Consider the following 22,362-nt stretch of genomic DNA (forward strand, 5'->3'; position numbering starts at 1 on the left):
TGTTCCTCACATATATTATTCTATGTGTTAATTATAATAGAAGATAAACTGATCTCAGGTTTAAAGGGGGAAAGAATACCATTAAATCTTGCTTCAGAAAAGGCTTGTAACAAGAATAACCATTCTTAGTATTATTTATTGTAAAAACCATCACTTTCAAATGACTTTAAAAATCTTTCAATCTTATTTAATGAAAAAGTCTCATACTATCAGGTACAGGATATATCAACATTTACTACTCATCAGTCAAGTTTAATGAAAAACATGATTGTTTACTTGGAAAATCCTCAAACCCATTCTCTACTAGTCTGTCATAATTTAAAGGGTATTTTCTTCACTCAAATAAGGAACTCTATTGTAAAGCTACAATAGTTATGACCTGGTTACATGCTATACATAGTCCCATGAAAAAATAATTCAGTTGCTCCTAATCCCTGATGCAAGGCACTTCAAAGCACCCGCACAAAATGTCCATGTAAACAGCAGTACAGTACATCATTTAAATAACATGAATGACTTCCACACAGCTTGACCTAGACTTAAGAAAAAATAAAATACATCATTGCCACAGCTTAAAAGCATGTTAAGACTCACAACAAGAATCTGTTTCTCTTATTATAAATAGAAGAACAGGCTATATAACATCCTGGGGGTAACAAAAAAACCCTCAAAGATATTTAAAATACTGCAAAAACAGCATGCTCCCTGGGTACGTATAAAATCTGAATATTCAAGAGTGATTAGGAGTGAATACCCAGCCTTAACACCCACCAGACCTAAGAGTCTGGACTACTTGTAGCACCATGAAAAATGCATTAGAAAATCACAAGGGACTTAATTCAAATCATTCTTTCCAGGAGGTTCACTTAGTCCTGGTAATAAACAATGATGCACAGATTTTTTTTTTTAATTATTGGCTTATTAGAGTTACCTAGCAAGAAAAATTTTATATTATTTATTTTAGTACATCTCATGTACACAAAGCACCGGTTTAAACAGGGTTATCCAACACCTCTAGTATCCTGTTGCTCAGCCTGAAACTTCATTTCTTATAACATTTCTATGTTATACCCTTAAAACCAAGGAGGATAAAATTAGAAAGGTCATAAATACTGACAGAAAAATTTAGTTCCTGCCCTATCAAATTTCTGCCTCTCAAGTAAAATGTAGATGAATGACAAAATATAAAAGGCCTACTGCATTCTCTGGAACCTCCCAGCTCAGCAGAACAGTTGCCCACCAGGAGATAAACACAGGAGTTGAGGGGGCCAAAGGCAGGGCTCAATGCCTGTCAGGTCAGGCCAGGTCAACCCTGCTACTGTGTGGTCATGCTGTTCTCCCACAAAGCAACTTTCCCACACACTCACCATTGGCGAGGGAACGAGGTCTGAGTGTGCACACAACTTGGGGAGCCCCAAGTCCAGCTTTTGTTACATCAAAATCCAGCAAACAGGGCTCCCCTAAGCACTAGCTTCCTGTGTGAAGAGCAATGCAGCTGCCTCTGTACCAGTGGTAACTCATTATTAGGATGCCCTTCTTAGGCATCAAGGGAGAATGGCATGCCAAGGTCTTGCACAGTTAAGAATCAAATACACATATTTGACAGTTGCATTTTAAAATTGCAGATCAAAAGCAACTTCTAGAAGAAAACTGATTTCTTCATAAATGAAATAAAGTATATAAAAAGCTGGAATGATGGTTAATTCACATACAAAAACTCATACAAAACCCCTACTTTTTCCAAACTACTTAGGTTCATACAGTTGATTCTATCACACAACCGTTCTGTACTATAATTATACACTAAAGTAAAGTACTGAGAAAATACCTCGGCTAGCAAACCGAGGTTTGACTTCTTGACAACTGCATTAAACTGCAGCACGTAGGCAGAGCCCAGAATCACCACTCTTAAGCAGGGTTCCCTTCCCCCTGCTCCAGCGTTCCACAGTGATTATTAAAGGAAGGAATCTGGTCTGTAAACGACTGGGTCATCCACTGCCCATTTGGAATGTCACTGAAAGCTGATTCTCCTCTTAACTCCGCACTGTCAGCTGCTAGAAGAAGGAGAGAATGTTAGTTTATTTCATATATAAGTTTTAAGTGAACAAGTGAAAAAACCTTAATAGTATAATGTAGATTTATTATTAAAACATTAATCAAGCTTCCTGAATATAATTTTAAGTTTCTTGTTTTACTGTCAAGTACAGGGCTGATAAATCCTCATTTCCCCCCTCATTTGTTAAAGAAGGAAAATGTAACTAGGTTGGCTTAGAGTTCATAACTTAAGAAAATGAGCTATAAAAATGTTTGCGTAGTTAAATATCAGATAATAAACTTGAATTATTGGTCACTATTTAATAAAATTTTATAGCCCCATTCCTAATCTTCAATAATTTACTCTCCACTTCTATTAACTCCATCTATCCTGGATCCTGATAAAACCAAGTCTTTGAAAGGAGCACATAGTGGGTGGGGGGGGACATACTTAGCCTGTCCTCAGAGAAGTTGCATGGCTCACTGTTGCCCAGATGCTCAGCGTAAGCACCTCCATACGCTGCTTCATAGCCTGGGTCATATTTTTCTTCCTTAACTGCCATCTTCTTTGCATCCTCTGTGAGGAAGGTAAAACAGGATTTAGAACTGCTTCTGTACAATTCTGAAAACAGTTTTATTCTGAAATCATGAACAATTCTTTTTCTTGAGTGTTCATGTAAGCTGAGATACATCATTTGCTATAATCTTTACACTCTTTACAGCATATACTAAATAAACTTGTTAAGAACTGCAAAAACCTATTACACTTAATTTTGGGTACAGTGTTCCTTAGACCCTCAATGTCTGGGAGTATCCAGAGTAGATGGAAAACCTTGGTAAAAGGAGATTTTAACAGAGACTAGTGTCCATTATCAGGGCACTCTGGCTGTGATAAACTATCTTTGTTTCATCTGCTTTTAAATCCACAATACACCTTCTGTAATGTGCATACTCATGAAATGAATGAAAGGAGTGAAAACAGTACTATACCTTGGGCAAGCTGTAGGTCAAAAGTGTACTGCACCTCCTGAACGTCTGTGTTCCGTTCAATGCCTTTCAACTGGTCTCTTAAGTCCTTCAGCTTAATATAGTAATGGACTTTGTCCTGGGCTCGAGGAAACTGAGCACACCTTGCACTGGACGATGGCATAACATAGCAGAGCTGGAATCATAGAATTTTAGGTTTCAGAAATCCTACAATTCTGTTGAATCTACTCATACTGAGATTTAAAAATTTATCTTTATTGGGTTATAATAACTTAATTCTTAGCTACACAAAAATACATGTAAAATCAATAAAAGTAGCTGTCAACAGACAAAACATAATGAGGCTCCCCCTCCATGCTCACCTATCAACTGACAATCTTTTACTTTTATTAGCAAATATATGGTTCACAATTCTAAAGGGACAAAAAGGCACAGCAGTATATGAAGTCTTCCTTCCCAAATCAAGTTGCTATCTACCTAATTCCCTCTGATAAAGGCAATCAATATTGCCAGTTCCACAGGTGTCCACAAATCCACAATCAAAGGTGTCTACATACTTGTCTCCCTCATCCTTTTTAATAAACATACAAATGATAACACACTCTTGCCTCCCCTCCTGCACCTTGCTCTTCTCACTCAACGGCAGATTCCATATGTGATAACACATATGGAATATCCCTTTGTTTCTCATAGCCACCAGTAGTACTTTCATAACTGATTTAACCAGGGCCCAACTGTGGACGTAAGGCTCTTTCCACTCTTTTACTATTATGGTTGAAAACCTTGTACTAATTTAATTTGAAATATGTATAGGAATGTACCTGTTGGATAAATTTCTAGAAGTGGAATGGCTAGAGACATTTGTATTTATCATTTTTGTTGGTGGTGACAAGCCATCCTTGAAAGAGCATAATTCTTTCCCTTTCTCATATGTACATATATAGAGAGAGAAGGGCTGATGGATTATGAATATTTGTTGCACTTTTTTTTTTTTTTTTTTTGTACCAGGGATTGAGCTCAGGGGGACTTGACCACTGAGCCCCATTCCCAGTCCTATTTTGTATTTTATTTAGAGACAAGGTCTCACTGAGTTGCTTAGAGCCTTGCTTTTGCTGAGGCTGGCTTTGAACTTGTGATCCTCCTGTCTCAGCCTCCCAAGCTGCTGGGATTACAGGCATGCATATCATGTACTACATAAAAAAAAAATGAATCACTACCAACATCAATAACTTAGTATTTAATAATAAGGAATCAATTTTAAAAGCTAAAAGATCTCACAGCTTATTAAAAGAGCTAAAACTACTAATGAATATACAAATCAAGTTCACTTATTTATTGCACTTCTGTGATTACATATATCCAAGACATGTACCTGAGCCTCATCTGGCATTTAACGAACACTATGTGGTACCATACATGTGCATACCATAGTGTACTTGCTTTTACAATTTTACAAGTAGACAAATGGGGGCCTCTATTTAAATAAAGACCAATGCTACAAACCTAACTCATCAATCATACTTAAAAAGTTGAAAACAGAAGAAATTTAAAAAGAAGTTCAAATATATAGGTGGCAGAAACTTTATTCAAAGTTCTCCACCAAAACCTGGCAGTACACCAGCTTCTCCACTATTTAAAATATTATATATACAATGTGTAGGTCTATGTCTTGGATTGTTTTTTGAAAGTTGTAAATAAAACTACATTTAAGAAACAAATTTGGAACCAAAGGTCTGGAACAGCATGAGCTGGGCATGATGGTGCACGCCTGTAATCCCAGTGGCTCAGGAGACCGAGGTAGGAGGATCGAGAGTTCAAAGCCAGCCTCAGCAACAGTGAGGCATTAAGCAACTCAGTGACATGCTGTTTCTAAATAAAATACAAAATAAGGCTGGGGATGTGGCTCAGTGGTCAAGTGCCCTGAGTTCAATCACTAGTACCCCTACAAAAGTGTTAAATTGCCTAGATGTTGTCTGGACTATACTATTTACATGTTTCTAAAATGAAGCTGGGATAAGATATATAAATGGAGTAATTACTTTCACTAATCAGGATGGTGTTTTATTTACATGTTTATTTCAAATCCAGTATAAGAGCTAAACCATTTGAATTTGATAAGTAAATGCCATTAAATATGTTCTGAATGTAGTATGTAAGCCAATACCTCTCACTATTTTAGCCAAATAACAATCATTGAGATGTTTAGCTGATGAATGTTTCTCTTTCTAATGTAACTCCAAGGTAATGAATTACTTTGTAACTATTAAATTGATATGGAGTTATTACTCAACAAAATACAAGGTGGCTTTTTCTTATAACATAAATTACAATGCATAAGACAAATAAAAAAGGGAAATTAGTTAGAAAAAAAATTCACCTTTAGCTGATCTACAAATGCAAATTTTAAGGACTTACAGTTTCTGTATCTGGGATCTTATGGGGTTGAAGCCCAAATTCCAAGTTCTTAACCTTTACTCCAAAAACTTCTTTACTAAAAATTTCATAAATACCTAAAATAAAATACAAACATATTTACATTGTCCACAATGTTAGCACAGAAAAAAGATAAAATTTAAAAGTAAATCTTACATTTTCCATTAAACACCGCTATTCGTGGCTGATATTTCTGTAATTTCTGTACTAGAATACGTCCTCCTTCACGAAATTCTTTACTAAAATTGAATTAAAAAGTAGTAAAAGACATAAATATAGCAATATTTAAAAGACGCCAACTTCAGTCAGCTTTCAACAAAAGATCACATCACATACTTGTTGGACTCAGCTTGAACTAGATCCATATGATGTCCCTGGATTATGTGAGGTGCCAGATGGTCAAGGTTCCCATCCATAAAATAAATGTTATGTAATTACCTGGAAAGATCCTTGCTGCCTGGTGTCGTCCGTTCTACCATGTTGGTAAATCCAATACCATACTTCCCTGGTAAAGTGTGATCATCCATGTGATTGAGCTGTACCTCACTCAGCCCTGACATAAACAGACACTTCCCTGTGAAAAGAGGCTTTGGTTTATATCTGTGAGCTAAAAGCTTTTGTCCAAAGAATTGATGTACTAGTCTACATTCTAAAAATCAAGAAAGAAAAAAAGATTTTGGATATTTTTAAAAGCATTGAGAAATTACTACAAGTTGGACACTATCCTAATTCCTTTACATGATCTCAGTCTTCCTAATTCTTATAAGATGCCATTATCTCCTTCTCACAGGGGCTGAGGTAAGTAAATGCCAGTCCAAGAATACATAGCTATGTAACATAGGAAACTTTCTTTTTTCTATTTTCTTTTCCAATAACTGTTGATATCACTACCTGCCTCTGCAATAACTCACGGATAAGACATCCACAAAGAGACTAAAAGCACTCAAATACCTTGATAGTGGAGAAAATTAAAAGTCGAACTTTCTTAGAAAGATTTTTTTGGGGGGCAGTACTAGGAATTGAACCCAGAACTTTGCACATTCTAGGCAACTGCTCTCTCACTGAACTACATCTCCAGCCCCAGAATTTTTTTTTTTTAAATAATGGAGATAATGTGTTTATCATTTCCATGAAGACATTATTATCATTTGCCATAATGTTTTTAATATTACTCAGATAATCAACTGGTATTTTCTGAGCACCCACTGTATTTATTATTCTAAAAAGCAGTGTTAGGGGAGATTATTTACATATAAAGCCAATTTAGAGCAATACAGGAGTTAAAGTTGGTTTTAGGGCTGGGGATACAGCTCAGCTGATAGAGTAGTGCTTGCCTCGCATGCAAAAAGCCCTGGGTTCAATCCCTAGCATCTCACACACACACACACAAAACAAACAAACAAACAAACAAAAAACCTTGGTTTTAAAGCTCTGTAAGTATGAGTGTCTTTATGACTATTTTGTAATACATACAAAGTATCTGGAGAATGTCTCCACGCGTAGCATTTCATAACAACTTGAATTCCAACAATCAATGGATTTTCTCTCTCCAAGGAAATAACATCAACAAAAATCTGGGAAAGTCCATATTTTGTCTGCCACAAAGATGGCCTATTGTTACTGTAGATAATATTTAAAAAAAAAAAAAAAAAGAATAGGAAAGGGCTGAGGTTGTGGCTCAGTGGTGAAGCATTTGCCTCACATGCGTGGGTATTGGGTTTAATCCTCAGCACCATATAAATAAATAAAATAAAGGTATGTGTCCATCCATAACAACAACAACACAACAACAACAAAAAATAGGAAAACTCACTATTTAAAAAAAGAGAAAGTATTAGCTAGGAATGCAGCTTGGTGGTAGGGCACAGCTGCTGGGTTCAACCCCTACCACTGTACACACACACACACACACACACACACACACACACACACACTCTTTTTCATGCCCTCCCACTCTCCATTAACATCAAAGTGTTAACAGTGACAGTATTTCAGACCTTTGATTTTCAAATACACACACAGAGAAAACATGAAATATGAATGCATATTTACTCATATTCTTTCTTTTTAAGCACATTTTTTAAAAAAGAAAAAAAAACCCTATTGATAAAGATACCTAATTTTAAAGTCAATTAATAAAAAAAGTAGCTACTTACAAAAATGGTTCCCAGGTCCAGGATAATGATGCCCTTTGTAAGCAGCCATTAGTCCTGGGTTGATGCCAATCTACAAAACAAAATAACTATACATTTTAGTCTTTTTAAAAATTTATGTTCTTTTTTTTTAATTAATTAATTTATTTATTTTTGCATTACAATTCTCAATACACTATTATACCATTTTAGTCTTAAAATAGTTCTGCTTAAGTATCGGTGTTTCTATGAAGCAGTGGTAGATAAAACTGAAATGATTAAAAATATAAATTTTTTTAAAAAAATATTTATTTTTTAGTTTTCGGCGGACACAACATCTTTGTTTGTATGTGGTGCTGAGGATCGAACCTGGGCCGCACACATGCCAGGTGAGCGTGCTACCGCTTGAGCCACATCTCCAGCCCCTTAAAAATATAAATTTAATCCAGCATCATAAACAATACTTATGAATTTCTATTCTTAATCCAAAGACATTTCAAAGGAAAGAAAAATTTCCTTGTTGAGTTTTGCTGTTGTTTTTAAAGACCAACTTCATTCCCTCATGACCCTGGGCTACTCTGCTCCCTACGGCTGGGCTGACTTCAATATTGGAAGAGAGAAGTCCTGGAGCAATCAATCAATCTGAGCCCATTTCAGCCACATCTCCCAATGACTTAACTTACTCCATGTCACCTACACAGTTGCCCAAGCACTGAAGTTTCTTTCTTTCTTTCTTTTTAATTTTAAAAACTCTCGGGGCTAGGGTTGTAGCTCAGTGGTAGAGCGCTCACCTAGAACGTGTGAGGTCCTGGGTTTGATCTCAGCACCACATAAAAATAAATAAATAAAATGAAGGGGGCTGGGGTTGTGGCTCAAGTGGTAGCGCGCTCGCCTGGCATGCGCGGGGCACTGGGTTCGATCCTCAGCACCACATAAACATAAAATAAAGATATTGTGTCCACCAAAAACTAAAAAATAAATATTAAAAAATTCTCTCTCTAAATAAAATAAAATGAAGGTATTGTGCCCAACTACAACTAAAAAAAAATATTAATTTAAAAAAAAAAACTCTTATTTTTTTAGTTGTAGATGGACACAATACCTTTATTTTACTTTGATGTGGTGGTGCTGAGGATCGAATGCAGTGCCTTTCACATGGGAGGTGAGCACTCTACCACTGAGCCATAACCCCAGCTCAAGCTCTGAAGTTTTTATGGTCACCGACAAAAATACCAGTTTAAAAGCAGTACTGTGATTGATGGAGGCTCGCAGGTATCACAGAACCAAACTGATTCACAAGGGTCATGCCATTGCATTGTGACCCTCTGAGGAAGGTATTTTCACCTATTTTATCACCTGATGTTTTGGAAGGTTAAGGCTTTTGTAATCCAGACAGCCCCAAACTAGAGTCCACCCTCTTGAACAATCCCATGTAACACCACCTGGTTAAGGTGACACCATTTACCTCCAGAAGGATTCTTAAGAAATGGATCTTTTCAGCAAAACTCCATTTGTATGGACAAGTGTTAGGTAAAGCTAAGCCACCAATTTGTTTACAAAATCAAATAAGGACAAAAATTCTTACAATCACAATGTCCAGATTGAAGGTCAAAATATCAGGGAGAGTCTTGGTCAAAAGTTCAGCTTCGGAAACCCCATTAAAACGGTCCACTTTTCTTTTTACTTTAAACGCATCTGTAATCTTTTCTTGCTTTTCTTTTGATTTTGGGGACTTGCCAGACTTCTTGGACTCAGCAGGTTTTTTGGGTTCCTCCGGTTTTTTTGGTTCAGTTGTTCTGGCTTTTCTTTTCCTTCCTTTTGGAGCCTCTAAAACACAATGATTTCCAAAATGTAGATGCAAAAAACCTTAACTTAGAAACTCTAGCAGTGTTCCCAGAAAAGCTACCCTATGAACACCCTTTTTATCTCCCCAAAACTATACCTATGCCTTTTATTTCCTTTGAACAATCTTCCCCCTCTTTCACCCTAGAAGTGGGATGGACATGCTCCCTCCACCGTGGCAATCATAGACAGACTTCCCATACCATCTTGCTTGGCATCTTGGCCTTCCCAGGGGCACAGAGTACCTGTGTACCATTTTAACAGAAATTATAAAAAGAAATACATAAATAATGAAGTAAACAAGTACAAGAATAAGTAACAAAAACAGGAATGTAGGCAAATGTTTTAACTCAGTTTCCTGATAGTAGAAAACCACAAATGGCTTGTTTTGGACTTTCTGAGGCCTATTCTGTTCCATACACAGGTGAAATTTGAGGTGCTGAAGATAAACTCTCTGGGCTGCAGTATTTTCCAAAAGGAAAGATGAGGGTTTTTCTCAAGAGCTCGGAACTACTTTTTGGGCTGAATAACTTTTTGTTGTGGGGCTGCCCTGGACATTACAGAATGTGTAACAGCACCCATGATATCAGTAGCCCACTAGATATCAGTAGCAGCACCCTGCCAGATTTACAATCCAAAGTGTCTCCCAGCAATGCCAAATGTTCCAGGGGCAAAATTACCATTAGCTGACCACTGATCTACAGTTACCAATAGGAAGCCCTGGTTCTCTTACCCTTAATTCTTGAACATTTTCCCAGTTTCTCAGGCTTCTTGTCCCCCTTTTACTCCTAGCTGGCATTTCCCCAACCTGGCAAGGTGGTCTGTCTTCTGTCTCACACTGCTTCAGCCACTCCCTATTCCAAGGGATCCAAGGGTTAGGGATAGAGTTAGGGTTAGGGTTGTCACTGGCTTGTGGCAAGTCCTAATGTTGCCTGCCCAGAAGCACAGTAGGAAGTAGGAAGCAGCTCCAGAGCAGTGGAGTAGGCGTGGTCCTGGAATCAGCAATCAAAACCATGGGCACATGTCCCACAAATACTGTTAAACTAGAGAAAATCACCACCTCTTTCTACCCGACCTTCTCCAAAACCTTCTTGGTTCCTCTTCAAATAAAAAAGGGGATTGAACCCAGAGGCTGCTGCGCACTAGCAAGCACTCTTCCACTGAGCTACATCCCTACCCTTCTTTATTTTGAGACAGGGTCTCCCTAAGCTGCCAAGAGTAACCTCTGCCTCCCAAGTCGCTGGGATTATAGGTGTGCACCACCCAGCCAAGCTCCTCTCCTAATGCTTTATCTTGGTGAATGGCATTTTCTTCAACCACCTGCCTACGTTGGAAGTCTTGAGTGGTTGCTATGGTTTGAATAGAGGTTGATTTTATCCCCCAAAATTCATATACCGAAAGCTTGGTCCGGGTAGCACTGTTGGGAAGTGATACAGATCCTTTATGAGGCAGGGCCTAGAAAGGTCCTTAGGTCAACTGGGGGAAGCCAGTGGAAGGGACTGTGGAACCCCGTCTCTAAGGCTTCCTGGTGCTTCATCCCACATGCACTCCTGCCACCGGGATAACTTCTGTGATGAGGCCTTCACAAGAGCTGAGCCGACACTGGTACCTGTCCTTGAACCTCAGGTGCTGTAAGCTAAATAAACCCTTTCTTTATAAAGTACTCAGCTTCAAGTATATTGTTATAATACAAAATGGACTAAGTGTTACTCCAGACTCCTTACACACCCTCCCTCCCTATATGAAACCCATTAACCACGGCCAGGTAATTCTACTTTCTGAGGATTTTAATTCTCTTTCTCTACCCCTTCCAGTCTTCTTCTTTTCGCCCCCTGCTTATTCAAACAGTTTCTAATCCTCTCCATGCCTCCAAGTCCTGCTTTATTCCATACCACCCAATCTTTTATATTCCATACTGATTTTTAAAATACCAATCACTATAAGCCACTCCTTGCTCTACAGCTCCCTATCACCTTCAGGACAGAATAGACACTTCTTGTGTAAAACACAAGCTTCAACTTCCCCCATGCAGCCTTTTCTCACCAATTCCCTACTACACCCCAAACTCCAATGACAGAGAATCACAGTTTTTTGCCTGTCATGCTTCTGCAGATCTGTGCCTTGGCACACACACTCTCCCTTAGCCGGATATCTCCCCAACACTGTTGTACATGGGGATGAAGACCCTGCATCCTTGAAGATTCAGTGCTTCAAGGTAATTTCTCTGCTTTGAGCTCTCTGTGCCTCTGAGCACTCCATCCCAGTTAGGTGCCAACCCTATCTGGTCTCAGAGCACCCACCCTGTGCCCTCCTTACCACCTTCTGTACTGAGATGCAAAATCTATTTTTTTTTTTAGTTGTAGATGAACACACTGTATCTTTATGTGGTGCTGAAGATTGAACCCAGTATCTCACACATGCAAGGCAAGTGTTTTACCACTGAGCTACAGCCCCAGCCCACAAAACCTATTTTTATTACTTTCCTTTACAAGGCTGAGAAGCTAGAGAGCAGGATCCTTCTTCTTTATTCCCCAGAATCTATCACAGTACTTATACTATTTATAATGTGGATTACATTTTCTAACACTAAAATAGAGCTAAAATTCATCATTAAGCCCTTTTTAAGTAAGTTGGCTGATCCAATATCAATTTTCTAATCTCTTATGGTGAAAGCTACCTTGTACTGGTTCCTGAGCAGGCTCTTGGGCTGGAACTTCGCCTGGCATCTGCTGTTCCTTCATGACTGCCATATCAGGAGCTTCAGTCATCATTTGTTGAAATGGAAATGAATAAAATGCTTGAGCTTGCTCAAGGGAATAGCTGAAAGAACAATTAAGCAGAAATTATGATAATGATAAAAGTACCTGAATGTAAGTTTAAATACTCAGCTGTAAAAAAAAAAAAAATCCTCAAAATCCAGATATTTTATAGCTAGACTGTAGTATTTAGAGCAGAGAATAGGGCAAGAATGAGAGCTATTTCCCTAGGTACACATTCATCCAAACTTTACTGAATAATTAGTAACCAAATACATTAAACGCTGTTTAATGACAGATGCATCACCAATAAACTTTCAAGCCTGTCAAGTCAGCCTGTTATTTTCTTTGAAATGAGATCATGAGAATTTTCTAGAATACAGAACTGAAAGGTCCTTCAACCCAGTTAAAAATGTGCATAAATACAACCTGTGTCCCCACCTTTAGTATTTAATCATCTTAGCACAGAGATGCTCTCCAACCTAACTTAGGCTTTCTTTTGGTTTATTTGCCTGCTTTGTATTTCCTCATTAGATTTTTTTTGTTGTTGTTATTGTTGTTTGCCACTACTCAGGGACGAGGAATAGATTATCTGTTTAATTTATAAAGTAAAAAATCTTTAAACTCTCTTCTGAAAATGACTTAAATTTAGTTCCAAGTAAAAGAACAGAGGCCTTCAAAGAAAACAATTTCCAAACCTTTCTGTTGACCAAAAAACACCACTCCAAGCTGTTGCTATCAGCACAGAAAACACTGATGTATGAAACTCAAGCTAAGACCAATGCTGAATAATGCCATTAGATGTACAGGACAATGAAAACCATTAGGAAATAAAATAGAAAAGTATCATTTACTACATGGAGAGACAAAGACATATTTTCTGTGGCAAAATGCTCTACTTGGCATTTGTTTCTTTGTGTCATATGCAGAAAGAGAACAGAGCTCAGAAAGCAAAGGTTAAATAGGCTAACTCTATAGTATATAAATCCTATTGTAATAAAGTGGTTAAAAAAAAAAAAAAAAAGGCAAACTAAAGCATTCTGTGAATAAGCTTAAATGACCTAGGGGGACCCAGGATAACAGTCCATCAGTAGTGGTTCTGGCTAGAATGTACCAACAGGGGCCCAATTTCAATGGACAAAGCATTGGAAAGGTGTTTTAACTTCAAGCCATCTTTGAGAGTAAATTGCTGGTGAAAAAGTTAAGAACTAATGGGAAAAATGCTAAGCTATATCTTTTTAATTTTTTTTTTTAGTTGTGGATGAACACAATATTTTTACTTCTATTTATTTATTAAAAAATTTTTTTATTAGTTGTTGATGAATTTTTTAAAAATTTATTTGTATGTGATGCTGAGAATTGAACCCAGTATGTCACACATGCTAGGCAAGCACTCTACCACTGAGCCATAACCACAGCCCCTAAACTGTATTTTAAGGGTTTTATTTCTTTAAAAACACTGTTCTCAAACCATACAAAAAATGAAAACAACACAATGATTCAATAAACTATAGTATAGGGGGTGGGGTTATAGCTCAGCAATAGAGCTCTCGCCTAGCATGTGCAAGGCCCTGGGTTTGATCCTCAGCACCACATAAAAATAAATAAATAAAGATATTGTACCAACTACAAAAACGAAAAAATTTAAAAATAAAATAAACTATAGTATAATAATTTCAGGAAATACTCTGCAGCTGGGCTGGGGGTGCAACTCAGTGGTAAAACTTGCCTAGAAGGCAAAAGGCCCTGGCTTTAATCTCTAGCAAACAAACAAAAACCTGTGCAGCTACTAAAAATTAAATTTACTGATATTATCTAAAGCTCAGAAAAAGTTTAGCAACTATTTTAAAGTAGAAAAGAATACAAAATAATTCTGTAAACTAAAGTTGCACTTAGGGAAAACTTTGGAGACAGGGACTAGAATTTAAAATGTTAAAATGAACAGAAGTGAAGTACTTAGACCATGCTTAGCACAAAGTAAGTGTCTTCTTTTTCACATTTTTAATACTACTAGTAGGGCTTCCAATAAATTGTTAAAACATTAATTTAGTGTTTATTATTTAAATATTCTAATGAGTTGGACGTGGCTGGGTTAGACTGAGGTATATCGAGTAAGAGAAAGTTCTAATACAATGAACTTCAATTGTTTTACTTATTTATTTATTTATTTTTGAGATAGTCTTACTAAATTGCAGAGGCTGTCTCTGAACTTTAGATCCTCCTGCCTCAGCCTCCCCAGTAGCTTAGATTACAGGCATGTGTTGAGCCCTCAGCTAGATCTTCAACTTTTGATTGTGACCTTGGTAGTTTTAAGAAATGCTAATAGTTACTTTAAGCTGAATGTATAACAAAAAAAAGATATGTGGCCATGAGATACATTGTGTGTGTGTGTATGTATATATAAAATGTTGTATAATTTATGTATTCATTTACTTATTTACTTTTTGTAGTGCTGGGGATTGAACCTAGGGCCTTGGGCATACTAGGAAAGTGCTCTACCATTGAGTTACAATGAGTTACAATCCCAGCCCCACATGGTCACAATAAACAAGTGAACAAAAGAATGTAAAATGCTGGGCACAGGCCTGCAATCCCAGCTACTTGGGAGGCTAAGGCAAGAGGACAGCAAACTCAAGGCCACAATAGGCAATTTAACAAGACTCTCTAAGACAAAGTAAAAAATGTTCAGGGGTAAAGCACTTGCATAGCATGTGCAAGGCCCTGGATTTAATCCCCAGTAGCTCATTAAAAAAAAAAAAAAAAAAAAAAAAATCAGTGCAAGAGATCTGTTAGTCTGCTACATGGTTAAGAGGTAACTTACCTATCACTCTGGCCCTGTTTCTTGCTACCACTCTGAGAGGCTCAGAGACAGCTTCCGTTTTGCGTTTTTGACAAAAAATACTAACTTTAAGTACATGAATTAAGAAGACATCCTTCATATTATAAAAGGATTCTTTTTTAAAAAAATATTTTTTAGTTTTAGATGGACACAATATCTTCATTTTATTTTTATGCGGTGTTGAGGATGGAACCCAGTGCCTCACGTGTGCTAGGCGAGCACTCTATCACTTGAGCCACAACCCCAGCCCTAAAAGGATTCTTTATTTAAAAAAAAAAAGTTTAAAATGTGACTCCCTTAGTATAGTTAGTGTACATTAAACATCAGATATTCTGGGGCTCAGAAACTGAAAATTAAATTCTAGAAATCATTATTGGCAATAAAAAAGTAAAAAAGCAGAAAGAAAAATAACCCATACTTTCTCATTAGAGACATGCACAGTTTTTTAAAGTAACTCAGCAACTTATCTATAATAAAGACGCATTCCTTGACCTTTTAAAAAATTATCAGTGACACATTACAATAAGTTAAATTAGAACAGAAAAACAACAAAGTTATGGAAAATAGGATGTGTCCTTTCTGAGCTAATATATTATCTTTGAGCATTAAATTTGGCCTGCTCATTTCAGATGGCCACAACAGAAGAAAGGGGATAACAGCAGTCTTTACCACTTGGCAGCAGAAGGCATGACATCTACATAAGAACTTCCATGAATCTGAATGCCAGTAATGCAAAAGCATTCTGGATAACTTAATTTCCTATTATCTAATAACCGCTAAATCTGTTTCAAAGCTATGTGAAAATAATTCCTAAACATATTTATTATAAATAGCCACTTCATAATTCAGAATTCTGCAGTGTTGCTAAACAATCTCTCCAGGAGAGGGACCTCAACACAGAATGCGTAGTCATCTCTCCATATCTCCTGCTTCCCTTCCCTACCATGAAGACAAGGGGCTGGATTTAGAGATTTCTCCAATATGGGGAACATGGAGGAAATAGGCCTGAATCTGTCTAGATCAGAAGACTCCCAAGACCTTTGATTTCTATGACCCTGACATCCAGGGAGTGTGATCAATGTTTTCACTTCCCTTTGCTCACTTTTCTCCTTCATCATCTAAGTGTCCCTACAACTGTTCTGCATTACCTGCTCCCCACCTCCCATTCCTGCAGCTTACCCCTTCTTCTCTCCCAGCCTCCATCTACAATACCCTCTTTTATTGAATTACAGTGCTGGCAAGGCAGGTTTTCACAGCTATCTGATACTGATGAACTGTGTACTTTCTGATAGTCTTTCTCAACACCATGTTTACACATCCTCACACACACACACACTTACGCACATGCGCATGCAAATACACACACATCCTGTGGGGAGTTGATTAATAAGTCTGGTTTATTCAAATTTACTGTATTTCAAAAAACTAAATCTTTAAAGTTCTCTCCAACTTAATCTTATTATTCAGTTACTTTACACTATTTTAAGGATCTGTTTTCTAAATACATTGTATCATCTTTTTTAAAAAAAATTTATTTTTTTAGTTGTAGTTGGACACAATACCCTCATTTTATTTATTTATTTTTCTGTGGTACTGAGGATGGAACCCAGTGCCACCCACATGCTAGGCAAGTGCTCTACCACTAAGCTACAACCCCATCCCACATTCTATCATCTTTATTTATTTAATATCTTTTTTTTTTTAAATTGAGGAGAAGCTCAGAGTACCTGTACACGCATTGCTTTTTTTTTTTTCTAAAGAGAGACTGAGAGAGAGAGAGAATTTTAATATTTATTTTTTAGTTTTTGGCGGACACACATCTTTGTTTGTATGTGGTGCTGAGGATCGAACCTGGGCCGCACGCATGCCAGGCGAGCGCGCTACTGCTTGAATCACATCCCCAGCCCTTTTTTTTTTTTTAAATGTGGTGCTGAGGACCGAACCCAGGGCCTCACATGTGCAAGGCAGGCATATGTGAGTCACGACCCCAGCCCCTTATCATCTTTATTTAAGTAAGTATATATAATACTCTATACTCACCAAAGAGTTATCAGTGCTAAATAACCCAAATGGTCAACTACAGAGGACTACCTGAGAACTATGATGGAATACCACCGTAACTACTCCAAGAGTGCACCTCACAGTACTAGGTGGAAGAATGTGTATTCACTATGTGCACAGTCTACTAAAAACTCTGAGTACAAAGATTTAGGATAAGTCAGAATAACTGGTTCATTTAACCATTCCTTGTAGAGGATGGTTTCAAGTTTCTTCACAATGTGGTTAGGTTATTCTTTGGTGCTCAGAATCAAACCAAATACTCAGATACAGCCTCACTGTGCAAGGCGACCAACTTCCTCACTCTGAAGACAGACTACAAAACCCCTTACATTGGTTTTACTGGTGCTCATTTTAAATCCACAAAGAATTTACTATTGATGAAAATGGCCCTTACAGCGTTTCTCCTTCACTGCATACTTTACCACTAATTTTCTGCACCAGAATACAAGCTGTGTCTCCTTTTGTAAATGATGAGTCACTCTTCCAGGCAGTCAGGATTTACCTGAACTCTGATTCAACCTATCAATTCTATAAACCCCTCCCAGAGTTGGGTTGCTCATAATCGGGATGTCATCAGCACCACAAAGTTGTTAAGATGTGAAAGAACAGAGCTGGCAGTAGTTATCAGTACGAATCTCTCCTTAGTCTGCTCTTAATCCTTTCAGCAGTAAACCAGTTTTTCATTTTACTTAAGTGAACTATCATCAGTCAATCTTCATCTTAAGAAGTGTTACAGCACAAGCACTAGAGAGGGAGGCAGACTCTGAAGTTAGACCACCCAGATTTAAACTGTGGCTCTGCCAATTACTAGCTTGCAGACAATTTTCTTATCTCTCTAACCCCAGTGTCCCACCTGTAAAATGACAATAGTACCTAACTCATTGAATATGGGGGTTAAATGAGTTAGCATTTATAAAACACAACAGTGCTTGGTGTATAGATTTGCTGTAATAAATATTGTTTTTTAGTATAGGTCTTATTTCTTTTTGAATTTATACTGTAGCCTGATGGCCACTAGTTCCTTCTAAAAATGTTCAGTAACCACTAATAATACAAAAACTTTGTTCAGGATCAATGTCAATGAAAGGCCCACTCCACCCCTGGAAGAAATAGGGACTCATGTATTTTTTCCCCCCATGCTTCAGATTTCCTATTGGCTACAAGTTCTCAATGATGGCTGTAATCTGGTCTTTCTCCTGAAATACCGTTCATCTAGGCAAGGACACAAGATTTCTACTGGCAGTTAAAAGTTCTCTTAATGGCTCTCATTGATTTTGAGCTTTAAAATTTCATAGACATTTATTTGCCATTTCCAGCCTGACAATCACTTCCTTAACATAGGAGATGAAAAATCAAAAACAGAATGATGTATTTATGTCTTCTGCCATCTACTAACACTATGCCAGTGGGCTGGTTTTAACAGTTTGGATCTGAAATGTTCTCCCAAAAAGTTCATGTGTTGAATGAAGGCTTAATTCCCAAAGTAGCAGTGTTTAGTGGGGCTTTGGATTATAACTAGATCATGAAGGCTCTGATCTCATTAGTGGATTAACCCATTGTTGGATTAATTTTACAGAGTGGTGGAAACATTAGGCGGCTGAGTAGTAAACCTTCAGGGGTGTGCCCTTAAGGGCTATACCTTATCCCTGGCTCCTTCCTTCTCCCTTGCTTTCTCACTCTCGGCTTCCCAGCCACGAGCTGGGCAGCTCTGCTCCACCATGTGTTCCCCAAAATATCCGACCTCACCACAGGCCTAGAAGTAATGGAGCCAGACAACCCTGGACTGAAAATAAATTTTTCCTCTTATGTCGTTTTTCCCAGGTATTCTCTCATGGTGATGGAACACTTACCAACACAGCTGGGCAGAAAGCCCAAAACTTTTTTGTCCTTCTGGTTGTCCACATCTAACTAAAATAGTCCTTCCTAGTCTCATTATTGTTTCTAGAAAATATGATTTCATTCTTGGATTAATCTTACCTATCTATATTCTTAGAAGTCCAAGTCATTCTTTTCCAGTTCTGATTTTTCATCTTTGGTAAATGTCCTTTTCATGCTTAAGGTCACTGGACACATACTAGTCCTCTTATATAATTCCTCCTTTTTCCTTTTAATTAACTAGAATGTGCTTTTTTTTTTTTTTTTTAAAGACACCTGAGTTATTCACTTTCCCTTTTGAAAACAGTCTGTATCCATGGGATTTTTTTTTTATTATTATTTTTTTACTGTTTTGAATTGAATCTTCCAAAATAAAAAGTAAACTTATTATAACCTTAATCAGCTTACCTGGAATTTGAATCATTTCAGAATCCCTAAAGACAAATACTTTACAGCATTATAGTTTTCCATATTTCCTGAAGGTGAAAGCTTTCCAAGTCAAAGTAAAAAATGGCTGACAGCCCCACGAAGTTAAGACAATGTAAACTAGAATCTTGAGCTAAACTATATACTGAGTTCAATTATTTTGCTGTATACTGAATAAGGTTTTATAACAAGAAATTCACTGGATGGTGGGCTTTGCCCAGGCTTCAGTTTTGTTCTGAAGTAAGATCACAAAGGTGAGAGATTTCCACAAGGTCTGGTGGATTCTCCTATGTTTAAAGCAGTCTAGGAGAGCAGCAGAGTGCTTTATTCTAGGATTTTATTATGCACAAAGTCAAAATGAAGTCCACAATTTTATCTACGTCTATCTATTTTCCTAAACTTTAAAACAACGTATTTTGGTCACTCAGGTATGCCCCTTCCACATAATCCCAATTTTCAGCTTGCCAAAACAAGATTCCAGAGATGTCCTTACAAGGCCTACAGAAGTGTCATGTCTTGCTTAAGTCCAGTCCCCATTAACCACTGAGAGTCAAGATAATTCTCCATCAGGTCCAATAGTATTTTACTGCACTGCAAATCACTGCTCTTGATCCTTTTAAAATACTCTGACACCTTACTTATTAGTTTTCTGTCAAACCTTCAAATCTCTAGATCTATACTTTTGCAAAACTAAGATCGTCCCAAGAACACTGGAAAACTCAAAAGACAATTTTTAAATTGAGTTCCCGGTAGTTCTGTAAGTATCCCCCTAGCAGCACCTGCTAAAAGGTGGCTTTTAGCAGACTCTGGGGAGGAAGTTAGTAAATCAATCAACTTTTAACAAGAAATCTAGACCTGGACCATCCACACTCCGTCTTTACAACTCTCGCCTTGGCCTCAGGGGATGAAACGAAACGTCCCCAAGAACTGCGAGGAAGCCACAGTTACCAGAGACCGCCCGAGAGTTGCTAATGCATTTCAGAGCCTACTGCAAGGGGGGCCGCGCGCGCGCAGCGCGCACGCGCGGCCCCGGCCTTTGTGCTGGGCCGCGGCCGCCACATACCCCTGCGTGCGCGCGCCCGCCGACCGAGGGGCGCGGGGATGGGGGGTGGCGTCCGCCGGATTTACCTGCCCGCGTTTTGCGCTTCCATGCTCGCGCCAGCGGCGTCTCCTGCCGGGCCAAGGGACAGCTGGTCTCTGGGAATGGCGGCACGCGCACGACGACACCGGCGCCTGGAACCCGATTACTGGCGCGACCGGACAGCGGCTGGCCTCGTCGCCTCCCCGAGCTTCCACATCACCCCCCCTCCAGGAGCCCCCCTCCACGCCGCACTTCCGTCTCCTCGAAGCCGGGACCTGCGCGCGGTGGCCGTCACGTGACTCGAGCTGGCCCAATCCTATGCCCCCTCCCTGAGCTTCCCGGCGCCCCCGCGTGGCCTGTTGGGAAGAGTGGGGGACCGTAGGAAGGCGGGGGACCGTAGGAAGGCGGGGCACCGCAGGACTGCGGGCGTCTTCGCCTTGACGTCAGCTTTTGTCCGCCCTGGATGTTCTGGGGTGGGCGCAGGCGTGGAGAGAGGATGACGTCCTCCGGACGCTGTGTGGGCGGGACGGCTGTGCGTGCGGGCGTTGTCCAGTTAACACCCCGAGTTTGATGGCGGCAGAAAACTTGCGGACTAGGGTCGTGGCTCAGCGGTAGAGCGCTCGCCCAGCTGCCGGGGGCTGGGTTCCATCGCCAGCACCGCTGCAAAACAACACGAAACGGTCATCCGGAAAACGTGGGAGTGGAGGCCACTGTAGGACTTGAGCCTCAGTTTCCTAATGTGTAAAAGGAGCGTCATTCTATAGCTGCTTTGTAAAGTGTAAAGCTCTACATAAACCATTCTCTGCTTCACTTCGGAAGATGTGAAAATAACGTCATTAGAGACTAACCCCGCTTTTATTTCTCAGTGGTTCTGACAGTTGGTTTTGTTTTCCTTCATTCTCAACTTCACTGCAGAGACTTCACTAGGTTACTCTTAATAGAGATGTTTTCCTGTTCCTTGCTAGAGCATAGTGGATACACGACTATTTTCTTTACTCAGTCTGTGCTACGATAACTTCAAAACCTGAGTGGCTTGCAGCGGCAAAAGTTTGTTTCTCACTTGCGTGACACGTGACCTGGGACATGTTAGTTCAAATGACGCACACATGACGGGAGACAGGAGGCACTCAGATCAGCAATCTTTTCTTTATTCAGTATTCAGTGGAGGAGTCAATTGGTGTAAGCCTGGCATGGCTTATTTTCGGGGCCGAAAATGTCACCTGGCTAAAGCTAGGGTCTGGGTTATATAGGCTTCATTTAGGGTGGGAAAGGAATGTGAATAGGGAATTTCCTGGGGCTTATTTGTATTGGGTTTTGGTGCCAGTCAGGTGCTAGTTCTTTTTGGGTTCCTTCTCTGGCTGAGGCCTGGGATTACTGTCTTTTTTTAATTTTATTTATTTTTATGTGGTGCTGAGCCTCAAACCCAGAGCGCTGTGGCTGTGTAGTGGTCTACTGCTGAGTCACAACCCCAGCCCCTCCAGGGCCTGGGATTTTAAATGACAAAAGCTTAGGGAGAATGTCATTGGACTTATTTTCCATATCCTTCACATTGGGCTTGGCAGAAGCTTCTAGGAGCCAAGAAAAGCTGGGTCATGCCAGATCCATTCTTTATTTTTTTTTTAGATGTAGGGACTGGGGTTGTGGCTCAGTGGTAGAACCCTTGCCTCGGATGTGTGGATGTGTGAGGCCCAGGTTGGATCCTCAGCACCACAAATGAATAAACAAAGTGAAAAATCCATTGGTAACTAAAAAATATTAAAAAAAGACTTTGGATTTTAAAAATATATTTTTTAGTTGTATATGGACACAATACCTTTATTTTATTTATTTTTATGTGGTGCTGAGGATTGAACCCAGTGCCTCACACATGCTAGGCAAGTGCTCTACCACTAAGCT

General features: G+C 39.0%; 1 protein-coding gene across 2 annotated transcripts; it reads right to left on the reverse strand.

Annotated features, from left to right (window-relative positions):
- Positions 1–161: 161 nt before the first annotated feature.
- Positions 162–20,652, reverse strand: Tdg (thymine DNA glycosylase). Of its 2 annotated transcripts, none has more exons than XM_015482833.2 (10): positions 20,514–20,652; positions 12,106–12,248; positions 9,172–9,413; positions 7,611–7,680; positions 5,893–6,028; positions 5,611–5,693; positions 5,437–5,531; positions 3,025–3,196; positions 2,486–2,611; positions 162–2,051 (listed from the first exon to the last, which is right to left on the reverse strand). In XM_015482833.2, exons 1-10 carry the CDS (start codon positions 20,534–20,536, stop codon positions 1,909–1,911), a joined length of 1,233 nt encoding a protein of 410 aa, XP_015338319.1. In that variant the 5' UTR covers positions 20,537–20,652; the 3' UTR covers positions 162–1,908. The 2 variants fall into 2 exon arrangements, with proteins under 2 accessions (XP_015338319.1, XP_015338320.1); XM_015482834.2 differs by having other exon boundaries at positions 162–2,054.
- Positions 20,653–22,362: the final 1,710 nt, after the last annotated feature.

The sequence above is a fragment of the Marmota marmota genome, unplaced genomic scaffold (genome assembly GCF_001458135.2).
Source record: "Marmota marmota marmota unplaced genomic scaffold, marMar, whole genome shotgun sequence".
NCBI classification, from domain to species: Eukaryota; Metazoa; Chordata; class Mammalia; order Rodentia; family Sciuridae; genus Marmota; species Marmota marmota.